General features: G+C 39.9%; 1 protein-coding gene across 12 annotated transcripts in view; it reads right to left on the bottom strand.

Moving 5' to 3' along the window:
- Window positions 1–1,343: 1,343 nt before the first annotated feature.
- The window catches only part of LOC101174175 (receptor-type tyrosine-protein phosphatase S), a 245,929-nt gene continuing 231,677 nt past the window's right edge, over window positions 1,344–15,595 (bottom strand). For all 12 annotated transcript variants that reach the window (XM_023954188.1, XM_023954193.1, XM_023954190.1 and 9 more), the window contains 3 exons: window positions 11,145–11,299; window positions 6,394–6,529; window positions 1,344–5,262 (listed from right to left, as the gene is read on the bottom strand). In XM_023954188.1, the coding sequence (XP_023809956.1) occupies window positions 5,194–5,262; window positions 6,394–6,529; window positions 11,145–11,299 (360 nt within the window). In that variant the 3' untranslated portion in view covers window positions 1,344–5,193. The remainder of the gene's footprint in view (window positions 5,263–6,393; window positions 6,530–11,144; window positions 11,300–15,595) is intronic.

The following is a 15,595-nucleotide window of genomic DNA, read 5'->3' as shown; positions in this document are numbered from 1 at the left end:
AACTTAGCAGACACTTGTCATAGGCTGAGCCATGGGGTGGTGCAGCATCCAGTCGAGGGAGTAGGAACACATATTCAGGATGGTGGACACTCAGGGTTAAATCATAGAAACAATAATAATAGGTTTACTATTAAAAAGAATTAAAACTAAAACAGTAACAATGATTGAATCACATAATAATGGAAAAAGTCAAACATACAGGTTAAATGGGAAGCAGAGTTTCTGCACACCAAGAACTGAGTCTAAATAAAAGATTTTTTAATGTAATCAATCATATTTGGAAGCATATTAATATAAATAAAAATAATGGATTTAAATTTTGTTTTAGCATTTGTCACCTTAACACTTTTTTGCCCACCTTGCACCACAAATATGCTACTTTTCTGACACGGCTTCAGGCTTAAACTGCAGGTTGCTTCCAAAGCAATAAAAGACAATTATCGAAGGCAGACGTTTGGCAACAAAACCCAAAAATTTCAAGTTAACGTTAACAGATATCCATCTTAAAAACAGTTGTGAGACCAAATGCCAACAGTGGGGTTGGGGTAGAGGCTTACCTTCACACCAATATAAGCCTGTATGGGTGGGATTTCTACAGCCTGAAGACAGGCTTAAGGACACACCGGGATGTGTTTGTAAAGAGGCTGGTGGATAAATATAGGCGGAAGCTAATCAAGCCCTCCATCAACAAAAGGATGCACCATCTGTTTGCTTCATCACTTGTCCTGTGGCACAGATTTCTCCCTTTTCAAATGCAATTCCAATCTGTTGAGTGAGGTACAAAGTAAAGTGCTGATGCAATTAAAGTTATGTAGCTAGAGAACTCATGATTAACAGATGGGGACCAAGAAATCCATTTCCACTAAAGTTTGGACACTTTGATAGCAACAGAAAAAAACCATTTACTTGTCAGCAATTTGAGATTTATATATTTACTTAATTTTTAGGAGATATTTGGCAAAAAAAAAAAGTAAAAGACCTTTCCTTTAATACAAAGAGTTGAAGGAGGTTGACATTGTGATGCACATAATTCAAGATACATTTTTTTTAAAACATTTCTAATTGTAAAAACCTTGGCTGGTATTATTATTATTTTTTCTTCTAAGAACCGGCAACTGGTACAGGCTGTTCCCTGTTTGTCTTTCAACTTTAAAACCTGCAAAAATGCTTCCACAAGGCAAGTCGGAATCCTTTTGCAACAGGTCAGTAACATGGTTTCATGCAAGAAAGGATCTGGGCTGAATTATTCAAGGCTATAGGGTGCTAAACCATCCTGCTTGAAGTTCACTAGTTCACTGCTGTTAGGATTCACTAGTATCCAAAAAGAAAACCCACATACAGAATAGATTCCAGACAACGTTTCTTTAATACAAAGTCAACATATCTACATACACAGTGGCTTTAAACCATTTATTGTTTCCGTTAGAAGTAACAGTTTGAAAGTGAGCACTAGGCCTTCACACAAAGGTAAAACTGAGTTTAGGTTCACTTTCCCCTCCCCTTTTTTTCTGATTTATATTGTTCATTTGACCGTTATTAAGTCATTGTTTTTTGTGTCAGTCCCCTGACCCAATATTCAAAGATGTAGCCTGTAAATTTGGTGGCTGTTTTTCAAAAGATTTGAGCAACTTTACACAAACTCAAAGGAGTCACACACACTGCACAAGCTTTGAACGGCGTCCACTGTTTGGGTCTGAGCATGGGCCCCGATACCAGTCTTTTTGCATCCAAAACCTGTTTTAGTGTAAAGATTCGAATTGTTCGGAAATGACGAACTGCAGATCTGAAATTCAGAGCAAGTCGGGGTTGTCTTGGCCTTTCTTGAATTGTGTATGATCTTTCTGGATCTCATAACGAAACGTAAAAAAAAAAAAAAAAAACCAAGAACTAGTATGATTTTATACAAGGCTTAAAAAAGAACGATGGAGACAATAAAGCAGGATGTCACATTGAAGCAGAAACATTTCTGGCCTTCAGTCAAGTTGCATTTCAGCTCCTAGTACATTGATGAGTTCACACCTTGGCATTTTTTGTGCAGCTGGACTTTTGGGAATATTGATCATAAAAACATGAAAAATGCCTTTGGGTGCCAAAATACTTAGGTTACCGGGAATCTTTAAAGTCCAATTAATAGAACAAAATCCGAATCTGAAATCCTTTAGTAACATCTGCCAAAGCTAAGAATGAATTATGAGTCAAATGGCTGTTGGAAGAGAGAACAAACCTCCCAGAAGATCACTTTTGCTGAATTCTGAGCCTTCGCTGAGGCTGTGGGTGTGAGAGCAGCAGCTGGCTCCTTTCCCAGTTTTACTGCTAAAAATGTAAATTAAAGGCAGAAATAAGTGAGAGGTAATTAAAATCTAAGGGGAGAGGGCTATAGAAACATGGTTCGAGAAGACAGGCTTCATAAATGGCATCTAAATGGATCTGAGCACAACCCTGATGTGTGCATTTATATCCCCACTTAAAATGTGAGATCTCAAGGGTCAAATGATACAAATACATATAATCTGCTTATTTACAGGTATACTCTAGGTCATAATGGTTGTTTGATAAGAACTAACGGGCTGAAAATAAGAGTAAAAAAGAAAAACGATTTTGAAAGGTTGTCATTAGAGGTCATTAGTCTGTACATATTCACAGAAGGAACAGTACAAGTCACAAGTCGGTCTGAAAAAAATCAAATGGTCAGTTTTGATTTTTGTCGGTCATCCCAGGAGGAATAATAATCAAGTAAATGGTAAGAACAGAAAGACTTATAAATGGCATTTCGTCATCGGCACAGCTTCTCAGGAGGAGGGTAAGGGTCGGAAAAGTGGAAACGAGTGTCGGGCGAAGTGATAAAGACACTCCCCCCCTTCATTTTTCTTTAGGAGACACATAAAGCCTTTAACTTATGTTGAAAATGTTTAAACATAAAAAAAGGAAAAATCCATCAGACTCTAATGCAAGAATTGTCAAGTGTGGAAAAAAATGAGGAAAATTACTAAATTCATACTGTTTGGATATATCTTCATATTCTGCATTTAAATATATATATATATATATATGCATGTGTTAATGTGCGCCAATATATACACATATATAAACATATATGTATATATGTAAATATATATATGCGCACAAACACAAGGATGCTATACTTAACTTTTCTACAGTGAAAAAATAGAATGTCTTTGAACATAATATGAACAGATAAGCATTTTCTCTTTACTTGCTAATTTAAAAAAAAGTGATACAACATCTCTGTTAAAAAACTAAACTAAAATGAAAACAAAAAAAATTCAGTTATGTAATGTAAAATTAATTGCAGTACAACATTAATATTTTCGTAATGTTACAACAATAGTAAGGCTTTTTTGGAAATAAAAAAAAAAAAAAAAAAAAAAAAGAATTACACGAGTCCATCCATCGCTCTGGTTTTTTGTGCACACCCACCGGAAACAGAATCCGTTGTTTTTACCAAAGCTCTGTCCTCCAAAAAGAAAACCTGGAGATTCAAAAAGCTTTTCTCTTTTGTCCTCCTTAATGTCAGGTACAAATACATTAGTGCTTTAACCTGCCGTTGTCTTAAGTGTTTATCCTCGCCGTTTCTCTCTGGATATGCAGGTTACTTGCACTGGAGGTTTTTCTGTTATTTTTTTAACACATCATGGCATTGAGATTGGACATGGCTGCTGGATTTGGCTGTGTCACCCACTGAAATATCCTCCGGAGAATGCAGGGCAAACACCAAAGCATCAATTTTGCTTAACCACCAGTTTTCTTTTTTACTCATACACTGGATTTTAGGGCCAATTCTTCAACCATATGAATGTACAGCTCAGTAATTGCAGCAGTCTTGAGTGTCTTTTAAATAATATGGATGGTTTTGGAGGAAACTAGTGGTGGATGGTGAGATCGTGTGGACGCATTCAGTCATGCCTGCCTGGGCGCAGAGTTAGCAGGGCTGGCGTCCTCTATTCATCATTTTCCTCGGATGCAAGAGTCACATGTTCAGCATACATGGGAAAAAAGCAGCACATTTGGTTTTGACAGAAAAAAATATTTGTTTTTTGAACAAAAAAGTTTGATAATGAGCGTTGGTCACTGTACAAAAGGAAAGCTTTAAAAACCTGCGTCCGTCACTGTTTGGTGGTTCCGTTTGTTCTAAAGCCTTGTGCACCAACCAGACTGATGGTGGATGTTTAGGGCGTAGCCGCGTGGTTCCATGGCTCCAAAGACAGGAGTGATTGTAAAGAATCGTGGTTTTCGCTCACCTCGGACATCCAAGCCGAGGGTTTGTGCACAGGCGAGCTTTTTCACGGATTATCCGGTGACTTGGAAGTGATTCGTCAGAGAAACCTTTTCGCTGTAAATGCACTGTGGTGCTTTCTCAACATCACTGTGGCTACCTGGATTATGGTACAATTTTCATACAGTTTCACAATTCATAAATCGAACAGATTTTACGATATGCGTTGTTGCTTTCTTGATGAGAACCGAGGGTGCCTCCTCTAAAAGCTCATAGCGCTCAGCAGTCAGTGACGTCCGCGTGACTTTAGTGTCGTTTTAGAAGGACGGTGTGAAACTGCAGCTCTTTCAGCGTTGGTTCAGACTCCTGTTTGAATAGCCAGATTGTTGGGGAAAGCCATTAGAGTTACAGAGGCAGCAGTTCAGCCATTTCTGTGCACAACACTCACAAAAAAAAAAAAAAAAAAAAAAAACTGCCGATAAAAATACTCAAAACCCCTTTTTGCACCTAAAAGTGTCCCAGTCTCAGCTACATCCATCTGCTTCCCCTTCATGTTTTTTTCTGTCGTTCTCTGTCATTACCTGTGTGTAGGTGTTGTTGTACCACAAAGACGTTTTTGAGAATTGTCCACGAATGTTTACATTGTCCTCCACATTGAAACACTTGAGGTAAGGTAAGCCGTCATTGATCGATTCCCCCGTCCCACAGATTGAGCCTCCGATTCCTCCCCTGGTGAAAATGGTTTCTTGAGCTGATGGGCATTTGTCGTCTATTTCCTGCGTCTCAATTGGCATTTCTTGATTTTTTAAAGAAAATCTCCTGTTTGGTGTGTAATTCTGATGGGAAATAATTGTCTATCTTCTACTGCCGCCATTTTCAAATTTGAAACTTTTTATGGCTCAGGTAACTCGTGTGTTTGGAGGGGGTCAAACAGATTCTGGGAGGGAAGAGATGGCTTTTTATGTTGCATAGTGATCAAAACTTCCTAAGTACTCCAGAGCTGCATGGTAGCAGAATTGGTACTCATCCTGTGGGGGAAGAAAAACATTAATTAGAAAAAGGAATTCAAATAAGAAGGGATGTCTCAATCCGATCACGTGATCGTCAGTCGGGCTCGATCATGACGTTTCAGACTAGATCGGAATCGGATCTTGTAGGGTGATCAGGGATCAGATAATTTTTTAAATTCTCATTATTATATTCAGCGCTAAATAGTTCAAGCATATTATAACAGATAAATACTCTGCTAGAAGTTTGTATGTCATGAACAGATCACGACATTTTATCGCTGTAAAGCACAGCAGAACACACCAGTTTGAGCAGGAGGCGCACAAAAACAGTTACATAAAATTAGTCAAATATTCACAGATTTTGACTTCTGTGCTCAATAACTCTTAATAAACATTTTTAAGTGACAGAAAGTGTCTCTTGCATTTTTTTATCTCAAACAGCAACTAAAAAAGGCATTTCAAAAGAAAAAAGTTCAGTTTTTTTATTTCTTAGTCCTGAAAACTGCTCTCTTTGTGCTGCCGACAGAAAGATGGAGGTAAAATGGCTGCCAAGGGACCGTCTACAAATTTCAGTTTCTCGGAAAAAGTGATCACAAAGAGACAAAAACTATTTTCTCTTAAAAACACCCAAAATTAAAATATGGTTCCAATAGTCATAAATACTCATAATCATATTGATGCTACAACAATGATTTTAAAAAAAATCCATCGATAATTTTTAAGAACTTTTAATGAAAATATGAATCACATGGGGTTAAAAATAGTTTTGAAGATAGTAAAGCTACAGCTACCAGACTTTTCACATGACTCATCATCTATTTTTACTATCTAATAGTTGCACTATTTATACTTAATGGTTCAAGTTACTTTAAAGAATTTGATGATAAAGGAAGGTTAAGGACATAAAAGTGGGAGACAACCTAGATATGTTTATTCAGTGTTTTAATTTGTTAGAAAATTATCGGATTGGGACTCGGCAGATCCTCAAAATCAAATGAATTGGAATATGATCAGGGCCAAAAAAACCCTGATCTGGACATTCCCAGTAATAGCATAAATGCTTTTGCCTTAATAAAAATAAATCCAGAAAAGTGTAAGTTAAAAACTTGTTTTAAACACAAATATGCACAAGTGGGAGTGATTTCCAACCTCAGTTTGGACCATAGCTGGCCTCTGTGTTCGGAGCATCTTCACCGTCTGGAAGATGTCAACCACGCCTTCATAACGCATTCTTTCCAGAACGATGCTGAGGGTGATGAAGACTCCGGTCCTTCCCACTCCAGCACTAAACAAGCACAAATGCAAAATGGAACAACAAAGTCCCATATTAAGACACATATACACGTTAGCAATCACCGAACGCCCGGTAATGAGCTGTGTCAGCAGCCGCTTTGCACAGCAGCAGCAATGATCACCTGGGAGGAGCAAAAGAATCAAAAATCTGCTCCACCTTAACAGGAATGTTTAGGGGGGGATTTGCATGCAGGAACCTTGGAATGTGTGCCCACATTCCAGTCTTCAAGGACACACAATTCAAATGACACTTCCACACAAACAACACTTAGCCTGATTAAGCTCCTCCCTCCCATGTGAGAGGCTGCTGCTCTCCAGATATACAGTTGGGTCCGTCTTAGCTCAGATCCTGAGAGCTGCCTCTCTAAGCTGCTTTGCAGTGGAACGACTTCCACTTCACCATTGGAACATTAATTGACATGACAACAGATTTATTTGGGCCTCTTCCAGTTTGCAGTGCTGCGTGTGAAGAGGGAGGGATGTTTCTGACGTTCTGTTGATGGGGGGGGGGGGGGGGGGGGGGGAGTGCAAATAAAGAAAGGTAGGTAGTGGAATTTTGATGGACAAGAAACACAAGCGTCCATCGTGTAGAATGCGACCCCATTCCCATCCTGCTTTGTGCTGCACCATCTCTCAGACCACCGGAGCTGAATTTTTGGGAGTGGTGTGTCACATGGGCTCTTAAACTCACTCAAAGCTTTTCGTCTTTCTTTTACCCCCCCCCCCCCAGCTAGATTCAAATCTCAAAGCTCTCCGAGCCACTGCCGTCTGAGAGGATTTGGCGTCCCTATTCATGGGATGTAATCGGGCAATTAATGACAAAAAAAGCGTGTGGGTCTATTAGATATAGAGGCAGAGTAAAAGGGGGGAGGAGAAAGGAAGTCCACAAGAATGGATGGAAGGACGGGTGGGGAGGGAAAGGGAGCGATAGGATTAGGGACCAGGCAGATGACAGACGGGGAAGTCAGAAAAATGAAAAGCATAAGAAAGAAGGCAGACATAAGCTCTCCTCTCGCTGATGATAAAGTCCTAAGAAGGATTGATGGAGAAAGAGCAGGAGCAGTGGGGGGGCTGCTGGTCCAGCAGATATGGCACCTAATCAATATCAGTGTTCAAGAGAAAAGTACCTCTGAAATGACGTCTGCCTTTGACATGCCTGTAAACTGATCAGCTGCTACACTTGACAGAAATTCTGCCGCCTCTCCGAGAACCAAACTAATTTAAAAAAGGAGGTGCAGAGAATCGGGCTAAAAGTGGAGCAGTCACGTGACTTCTGCCGTCGTCAGCAGGCCAGGGGCCTTTTTATCCATTAGTCCACTCCTGCAATAACTGAGCATTTTTCTGTAATACTGCCCTTCCCCCCTTCCAATAAAAGCTTCATCGAAGGGTGGAATAATTCAGTCTTATTGGAGCCTCCGTGACACATATTACAACTCCTGCAGGGCCATTTGAGGCTGGTGACATCATTTTGCTTTTTAACATGAGGGGACTAATGTTTAGCTTGATGATGTCATGGTGTCTTCGCCAAAGAAATATGATGCAAATGTGACTTCTCGCTCCAGAGGTGAAATATTTTTGTGTGGTAGTCAGGGAAATTTGCCGGGAACTTGACCTTGTGAGAACTGCAGTATAAAGGAAAAGTTTATTTTTTTATTTTTTCAGAAGTGGAAATCCTGCAGAAATTAGGAGTCAGTGTTAAATGGAAGGGAGCGTGTCCTTGATTAAAGTGTTTTATGATGATCCTAATAAGAAAATAAAAGAAAGGCATTTCTTAAAGTCCCACTCCAAATATCTTTTAATCTATTTTTAAAGTTTTCCCAGTGGTCTTTTAATTAGGATTATGCCGTTTTTATGCGCACAAAAAAAAGTGTCAGGAGTTTATTATAAATTTGCCTCTGACTTAGGGGCAGGCCATTGCCATGGGGGGGTTTCTATGACCTAATTTATGTCCTCCAACCTCAGTAAAATACCACAAGATTATGTTAAAAACACCCAAAACACCATTTTTAATCAGACTGGATCTTTAAAGTTTAAAGTCAGGAATTCTTCATCTAAAATGCCTAATATTGCACCTTGTCAGCTATGACTTTGTCATTGTTATCTATTCTTAAATTACTGCATTTGTATTACAATGTCACACTTGTTTACAGCATTTTCTGCAGAAACACTAAAGAATTTAAGCAAAGATGGAATAACCAGCAACCTGATCTGGCTAATCAAATCTTCGTTATCTTTGTTATCATCAGGCGGATCAGATCTGGATCTGGTTGGGTCTGACTTACCACAACATTCACTTCTTAGTGCACTAAATAGGGCTTTCGCCATTTTTTAGGGGTATCCAAATCGCCAAAAAAACAAAACAAAAACAAGTGCCATTGAAATTTCCCAGAAATCTCCGTGAAAAACGAGTGTGTCATTGTTGCGAGTAGATGCTAAGTGAATATGGACCACTATGCATTGCGCTTGAACAATTTGTTGTTTAAAAAATGTATGTACTTTAATTATTATTAATAAATCTTACACGTTTTTGTTATCAGAACAGAGTAGATTCATAAATAGTTTTCATAAAATGATCATATTTACTTGTTTTTTACTTGGGTGACATCATTTTTGGCGTTGAAAAAAAAGAAGAAAAAGTAGTGAGCATGTGTCTGAATTACATTCAAATCCCGGGCACTAGATACTTCTAGGCAGTGGTGAAGGAATTCTAACACATCCAAAGTCTTTAACCCTTGTGCTATCTTAGATGACCCCACCCTTACATTGACGTGTTCTTCCTACCATTACAAAGGTGGATAAAGGTGGAAAGATTTCATGTAATCCATGGACACCAGTGAAGATCACAAATCATAGAAGAAAAAAGGTTCAGCGCACCGTCTAGTGGGTCTAGATGACACAACTCCCAATGGCAAAGTGCCTAGGACAGCACAAGGGTTACGGGGCTGGTGAGACGCTTGTTTTTCAGATATTCTTGCCCCGACTGCTGTTAATCACCCTGACCCCAGGCGTGTTCCACCAATGAGAAGCAGCAAGGGCAGGGGTAGATAAACAAAAATACTAAAGGGTCCAAACTTCTCTTTTGCAAAATGATAGACCTTTTCTGAATTAAATAAGCTGAAGGTAACTAAGAATCACCTTTGAAATCAAATAAACTCGGTGCCTCTTTTATGCAGAGGAAACACCAGTCTGAAGGAAAGACGATAACCCAATCCCTTAATTTCTGTAGTCAAAACGCTAACGGCAAAGCAACAACCAATCCAGAGGCAATAAAGATAAGCCAGTAAACTTCTAAATGTCATTTATGCTGCAAATTCCCATTTTGCAATCCATCTGTGTTCTACTGGTGATCTGGTTTCTTTGTTTTGTTTTACGGATTCTCTAGACCTATTTGTCTTTAAAACAAAAAACAGAAGAAAGTAGAAAGTTTAGTAAAGTGCTACACACGTACTCTGAATGGATCCCCCTCAAAGTCTATCGCTATGAATAATCAGAGGACTTTGTGGAAGCGACTACAAAATATCAGTTTCTATCTTCGTCCAGCACGTCAAGTTAACGATCTACATTACTGTGGAAGCTCTATCTGAGGTGATAAAAATGCATCACGAAGCAGCCATAAAAACCAAAAGAATGGCTGTTACATTTCATAGGTCTCCTCTTTGCAAATGCCAAGCCAGTTCTCAGCCTTATCAATTATGGAAGAGAAGGGCCTGTGGAGATGCAGAGGTAATGTTCTGCAGAGGCAGCGGAGAGAGGAGGAATCATATCTGATGATGTGGTTAGAGCTGCACCCGAGGAGAAGCTGCACAGCAAAACAATAACTATCTTAAAAAGCGATTTTTATCTCATCCCTCCACTTACAGCCCTATATGTCTTAAGATGGAAAGTGTTTATCAGTTGCAGCCCCCAGTTCCCCCTGCTGTGTTTGTAAGGCTACGCTGAGCACGCTGCCTTGTGCGGTCCAGAGGACCCCACTCCCAATGCTAAAGTGCCCCGGATAGCACAAGGGTTACGTCAATGTACAGACACAACCTGAGGTCCTGCGGTGGGTTTTGTTCATCAGGCGCATTACAGTGGTTTGGCAGCAGTGCGTTTTGGATATTGCAGCGCGTTGAGAGTTCAAATACCGGAACTTTGGCAATGAATTTGTGTCGCATCAACCAATCAGGAACTTAGCTTTGGCCCATGACATGTTGATGATGCAATCAGTGAGTAGAGTCAAAAAACCAAGATGGAAGTTTTCTGCTTATTTGTATCAAGACAATAATAAAAATATTCTCTAATTGTATTCTTACTTTTTTCCTCCTCAGACTAAGTCATCAAAGCTCCTGCAGTAGATGTTGAACCTCACCATACTGGAAGGGTCTCTTAATGATCTCACGAACCCAGACATGGAGATGTAATTCCCAATGCCTCTGTAGAGCTCTTCAGAGCTCTACAGAGGCTCTCTCCAATCTGATCTATCAACATCATCTCCGTCTACTGTCCATTGACTGTACATGAGACATCCAAATGTAGCGAAGGTAGCTCCTCCCCCGTCAAGTACATGTTCAGCATCTTACATTTATCCCCCTCCCTGCCAAAAAATAAAGGATGGGAAACCAACATACCTGCAGTGGACAGAGATTGGTCCGTCCTGGCCAAACTGCTCCTTGGTTTTATGCACCTGGCCGATGAAGTCGATGAATCCCTCCCCAGATTTGGGCACACCTTGCTCTGGCCAGTCGGTAAACTGGAACTGCCTTACTGTCCTGGACTGACCGTCCTACAAACACACAAGACAGAGCTTATAAACAATGTATGGAAACAGAAAAAAGGCGGAGATCAAAGAGAAGCTTTTGAAGAATTATTGATGTGACTGAAACTAAACCACTAGAAAATACAGAACTGAGGCATTATTGATAGAAACTACACGGCGCACCTTTGCAAAATACAATTTTTTTTTTTTTCGGAGTAAATTTGAACAAACAGGGATATACTCATCTCATATCGCAGACTGATTGTCCGCTGCTCTCCTACCTAAAAACAAATTGTTTCCAGCTTCTCTAATAATGTGTTAGGCGTGTGTGCGAGTCACAAGAAGGCCTTGGTTAAAGCCAATCAATAGTGTATCTGGCATGACAAGCGTCTTCTCCCAGACGCCATGTTGAATAGGATAATCCTGTGATAGGATCAATAAAGCTACCTGATGGATGAGCAGAGCGGAGGGGGCGAGAAACAAGAATTAAGGAGTCAGGGCGCAGGACGGGACAATAAACACTAGCAGGAACCGTTATTTCAATACTTCGCACTGGGTAATATAATCTTATTCTAATGTTGAGACAGTGGAAGTAGTTTCTCTTGCAAGCCTAAATGAATTTCCTAACGTTGATGGTGAAATCACGCTGAGGCAAGAGGAGTAAACTGCTTTATTTTGAGAGAGCTCATTATTCAGTCTGAGGCTGCACAGTCGATACCTGTGTCCTTGAAAAGAAAGTACGTTTCAAGTTGTCACAGGGAGAACGAATTTGTCAAGAAAGCCAGCAGAGACAAGCAGTTTTTGCACACAGAGCCTCTCCGCTTGATGTCTGCAGTAATTAAGACAACCAGGTGTTCATTTCTCCAGTTGTTTTCTCCCCTCTCCACACAGCAGACCTCAGTTCAGGAGCGGTGCGTCATTCTTCCACACACTCACTCCATCCATCTGATCACAATGCAGCGGCACAATAAGCTGAATATTCATTTGAATTTTTTTTTTTTTTTTCCAAGCTGCTGAAAAATGGATGACTCTAAATTGGGATGAGCTGACGCAGTGACAATTTGAGTGTACTGTTAGGAAAAAACATTTTTTCATACATTTAAGAGATTCTCAGACATTTCATCTCATAAAGGACAAAAATCAAAAATAAGTATGCATATATATGCATATATATATATATATATGCATATATGCATATATATATATATATATATATATATATATATGCATATATATATATATATATATATATATATATATATATATATATATATATATATATATATATATATATATATATATATATGCATATATATATATATATATATATATGCATATATATATATATATATATATATATATATATATATATATATATATATATATATATATATATATATATATATATATATATATATATATATATATATATATATATATATATATATATATATATATATAACAAACGCCCCTCTCACCCTCCGCGGGTGGTTTCTCCTCCAAGCTCAGGTCCTCTACCAGAGACCTGGGAGCTTGAGGGTCCTGCGCAGTATCTTAGCTGTTCCTAGCACTGCGCTTTTCTGGACTGAGAGGTCTGAGGTCTTTCCAGGTATCTGTTGTAGCCACTCCTCCAGCTTGGGGGTTACTGCCCCGAGTGCTCCAATTACCACAGGCACCACTGTCACCTTCACTTTCCAGGCTTTCTCCAGTTCTTCTCTGAGTCCCTGGTATTTCTCCAGTTTCTCATGTTCCTTCTTCCTGATGTTTCCATCGCTTGGTACTGCCACATCCACCACAACGGCTTTCTTCTGTTCTTTATCCACCACTACAATGTCTGGTTGGTTCCCCATTACCATCCCATCAGTCTGGATCTGGAAGTCCCACAGGATCTTTGCCCTCTCATTCTCTACCACCTTCGGAGGTGTTTCCCATTTTGACCTTGGGGTTTCCAGTTCATATTCTGCACACATGTTCCTGTATATTATTCCAGCCACTTGATTGTGGCGCTCCATGTATGCTTTACCTTCCAGCATCTTACATCCTGCAGTTATGTGCTGGATTGTTTCAGGGGCCTCTTTGCACAGCCTACACCTTGGGTCTTGTCTGGTGTGGTAGATCTGAGCCTCTATCGCTCTGGTGCTCAGGGCTTGTTCCTGAGCTGCCAGGATGAGCGCTTCAGTACTGTCCTGTAGGCCAGCCCTTTCTAGCCATTGGTAGGACTTCTTGATATCAGCCACTTCAGTTATGGTCCGGTGGTACATCCCATGCAGGGATTTGTCCTCCCATGAGGATCTGTCCTCCAGCACTGTGTCCTCTGCTCTCCATTGCCTGAGACATTCACTGAGCACACTGTCATTTGGGGCCTTGAGCTTGATGTATTCATGGATCTTGGATGTTTCATCCTGGATAGTGGCTTCTACACTCACTAGTCCTCGGCCTCCTTCCTTGCGGCTAGCATACAGTCTCAGTGTGCTGGATTTGGGATGGAACCCTCCATGCATGGTGAGGAGCTTTCGTGTTTTAACATCTGTGGTCTGTATCTCTTCCTTTGGCCATCTTATTATTCCTGCAGGGTATCTGATGACTGGCAGTGCGTAGCTGTTTATTGCCCGGGTCTTATTTTTGCCATTGAGCTGGCTTGTATATATATGTATATATATATATATATATATATATATATATACATACATACATAAGTCCCACTCCAATTATCTTTTGATATATTTTAAAAACGTTTCCAGCGGTCTTATAATTACGATTATGCCATTTTTTTAATCCAAAATCCCAAAAAACCTGTGTTGTTTCAGGGACATAGTTTCTGTAGAGCAGCAGGAGTTCATTAGAAATTTGCCACTGAGTTGTGGGTGGGACAGTAGACACATAGGCTATGTCTGAATTCCCTCCCTAATCTCTAACTCCTAAAAAACCATATAGTGCGGGACTGTCTAGTGCTCTGGATTTTAAAAGCAATTCGGACACAATGCTCAATACGTTTTTTTAATTTTAAACAGGAAATATTTTTAAATTCTAATATTTTCTGTTCTAAACAAGAATCTTAAACAGGAAATATAATGTCACAGATTTTATGAATTGAAAATCAAATCAATATGAGCATTTTATGATGACTATTAATGAATCCACTTTGTTTCTAATGATAAAAAAGGTTGATAGTTTATTTTAAAAAAATCAAAAATACATTCTTTTGTCAAAAAGGGTACAAACCCAATTTATTGTGGTCTATATTCCCCAATGTAATGCGCATCAAAGCACACTGAGTTTTTGCTGAGACTTCCGAAAGATTTCTCGGGCACTCGATGTTGGAATTGTAGATTCAGACAGCCCTACTAAATGACGAACAGACTATATAATGCACTGTAGTGAGTAGTAGTGCTCCTGCTCCTACACCTGGCTGTGGTTCCTGCCTCTGGCTCATCTCTGGCTCGTCTCTGCTCTGTACCTGACCGTTTACCTCGCCTTTGCTCCCGCTCCTACACCTGACTGTGGATCCTGCCTCTGGCTCGTCTCTGCTCTGTACCTGACCGAGTACCTCGCCTCTGCTCCTGCTCCTACACCTGGCTGTGGTTCCTGTCTCCGGCTCGACTCGCGCCTTTGACTGTCCCCACAACCACGGCTGGATGAAGCTCGTCTGCTGGACTTTTATATATGTAGTTGTAGATTTAGATAAGTTCATTTTTTTCTAAGATTTCTGGTAAATCGCCTGTCCGTCCTGGGGGAGGATCCCTCCTTCATGTGGGCACCCCTGAGGTTTCTTCGTTTTTTTCCGGAATCCGTTTTTTTTGGGAGTTTTTCCTTACCGCGAAGGGGGGTCTAAGGGCAGGGATGCCAGTATAGCTTAGTCAGTTTGTTAGTTCATTTTAGTATTTTCCTATTGAACTCTTTGTATTCGTGATCCTTTTGAGTTCATGTTTTACTTCGAAGCCCATCGAGACGACTGTTGTTGTGATTTTGGGCTATACAAATAAAATTGAATTGAATTGAATAGTGAAGGAATTCAGACATAGCCAAAGTATACCCCCCGTGTCGCATCATCCCTAAAGCCCCTTAAAACCCCAACCTAACACAACCAGGAACAGTTTGGAGCCAGATGCCAGCACAGATGAGGAAAAGGAAGACGTACATGGATCTATTTGTATGCAAGTAGATACATCAGAATGGAGGGGAGCAGGGAGCTTCTGGCCTGCTGATTGTAGCTACAAGTTTTTTTCCAACAACTATATTTTATCTGCTGCTGATTCACATTGATTTGAATAAAGAAATACTCAGAAATGTAATTTTAAACAGAAATTATTTTACATATGTCCT

This window comes from Oryzias latipes, chromosome 4 (genome assembly GCF_002234675.1).
Source record: "Oryzias latipes chromosome 4, ASM223467v1".
NCBI classification, from domain to species: Eukaryota; Metazoa; Chordata; class Actinopteri; order Beloniformes; family Adrianichthyidae; genus Oryzias; species Oryzias latipes.
Note: the sequence above shows the minus strand (reverse complement) of the source record. Positions and strands in the feature narration are given on the sequence as shown.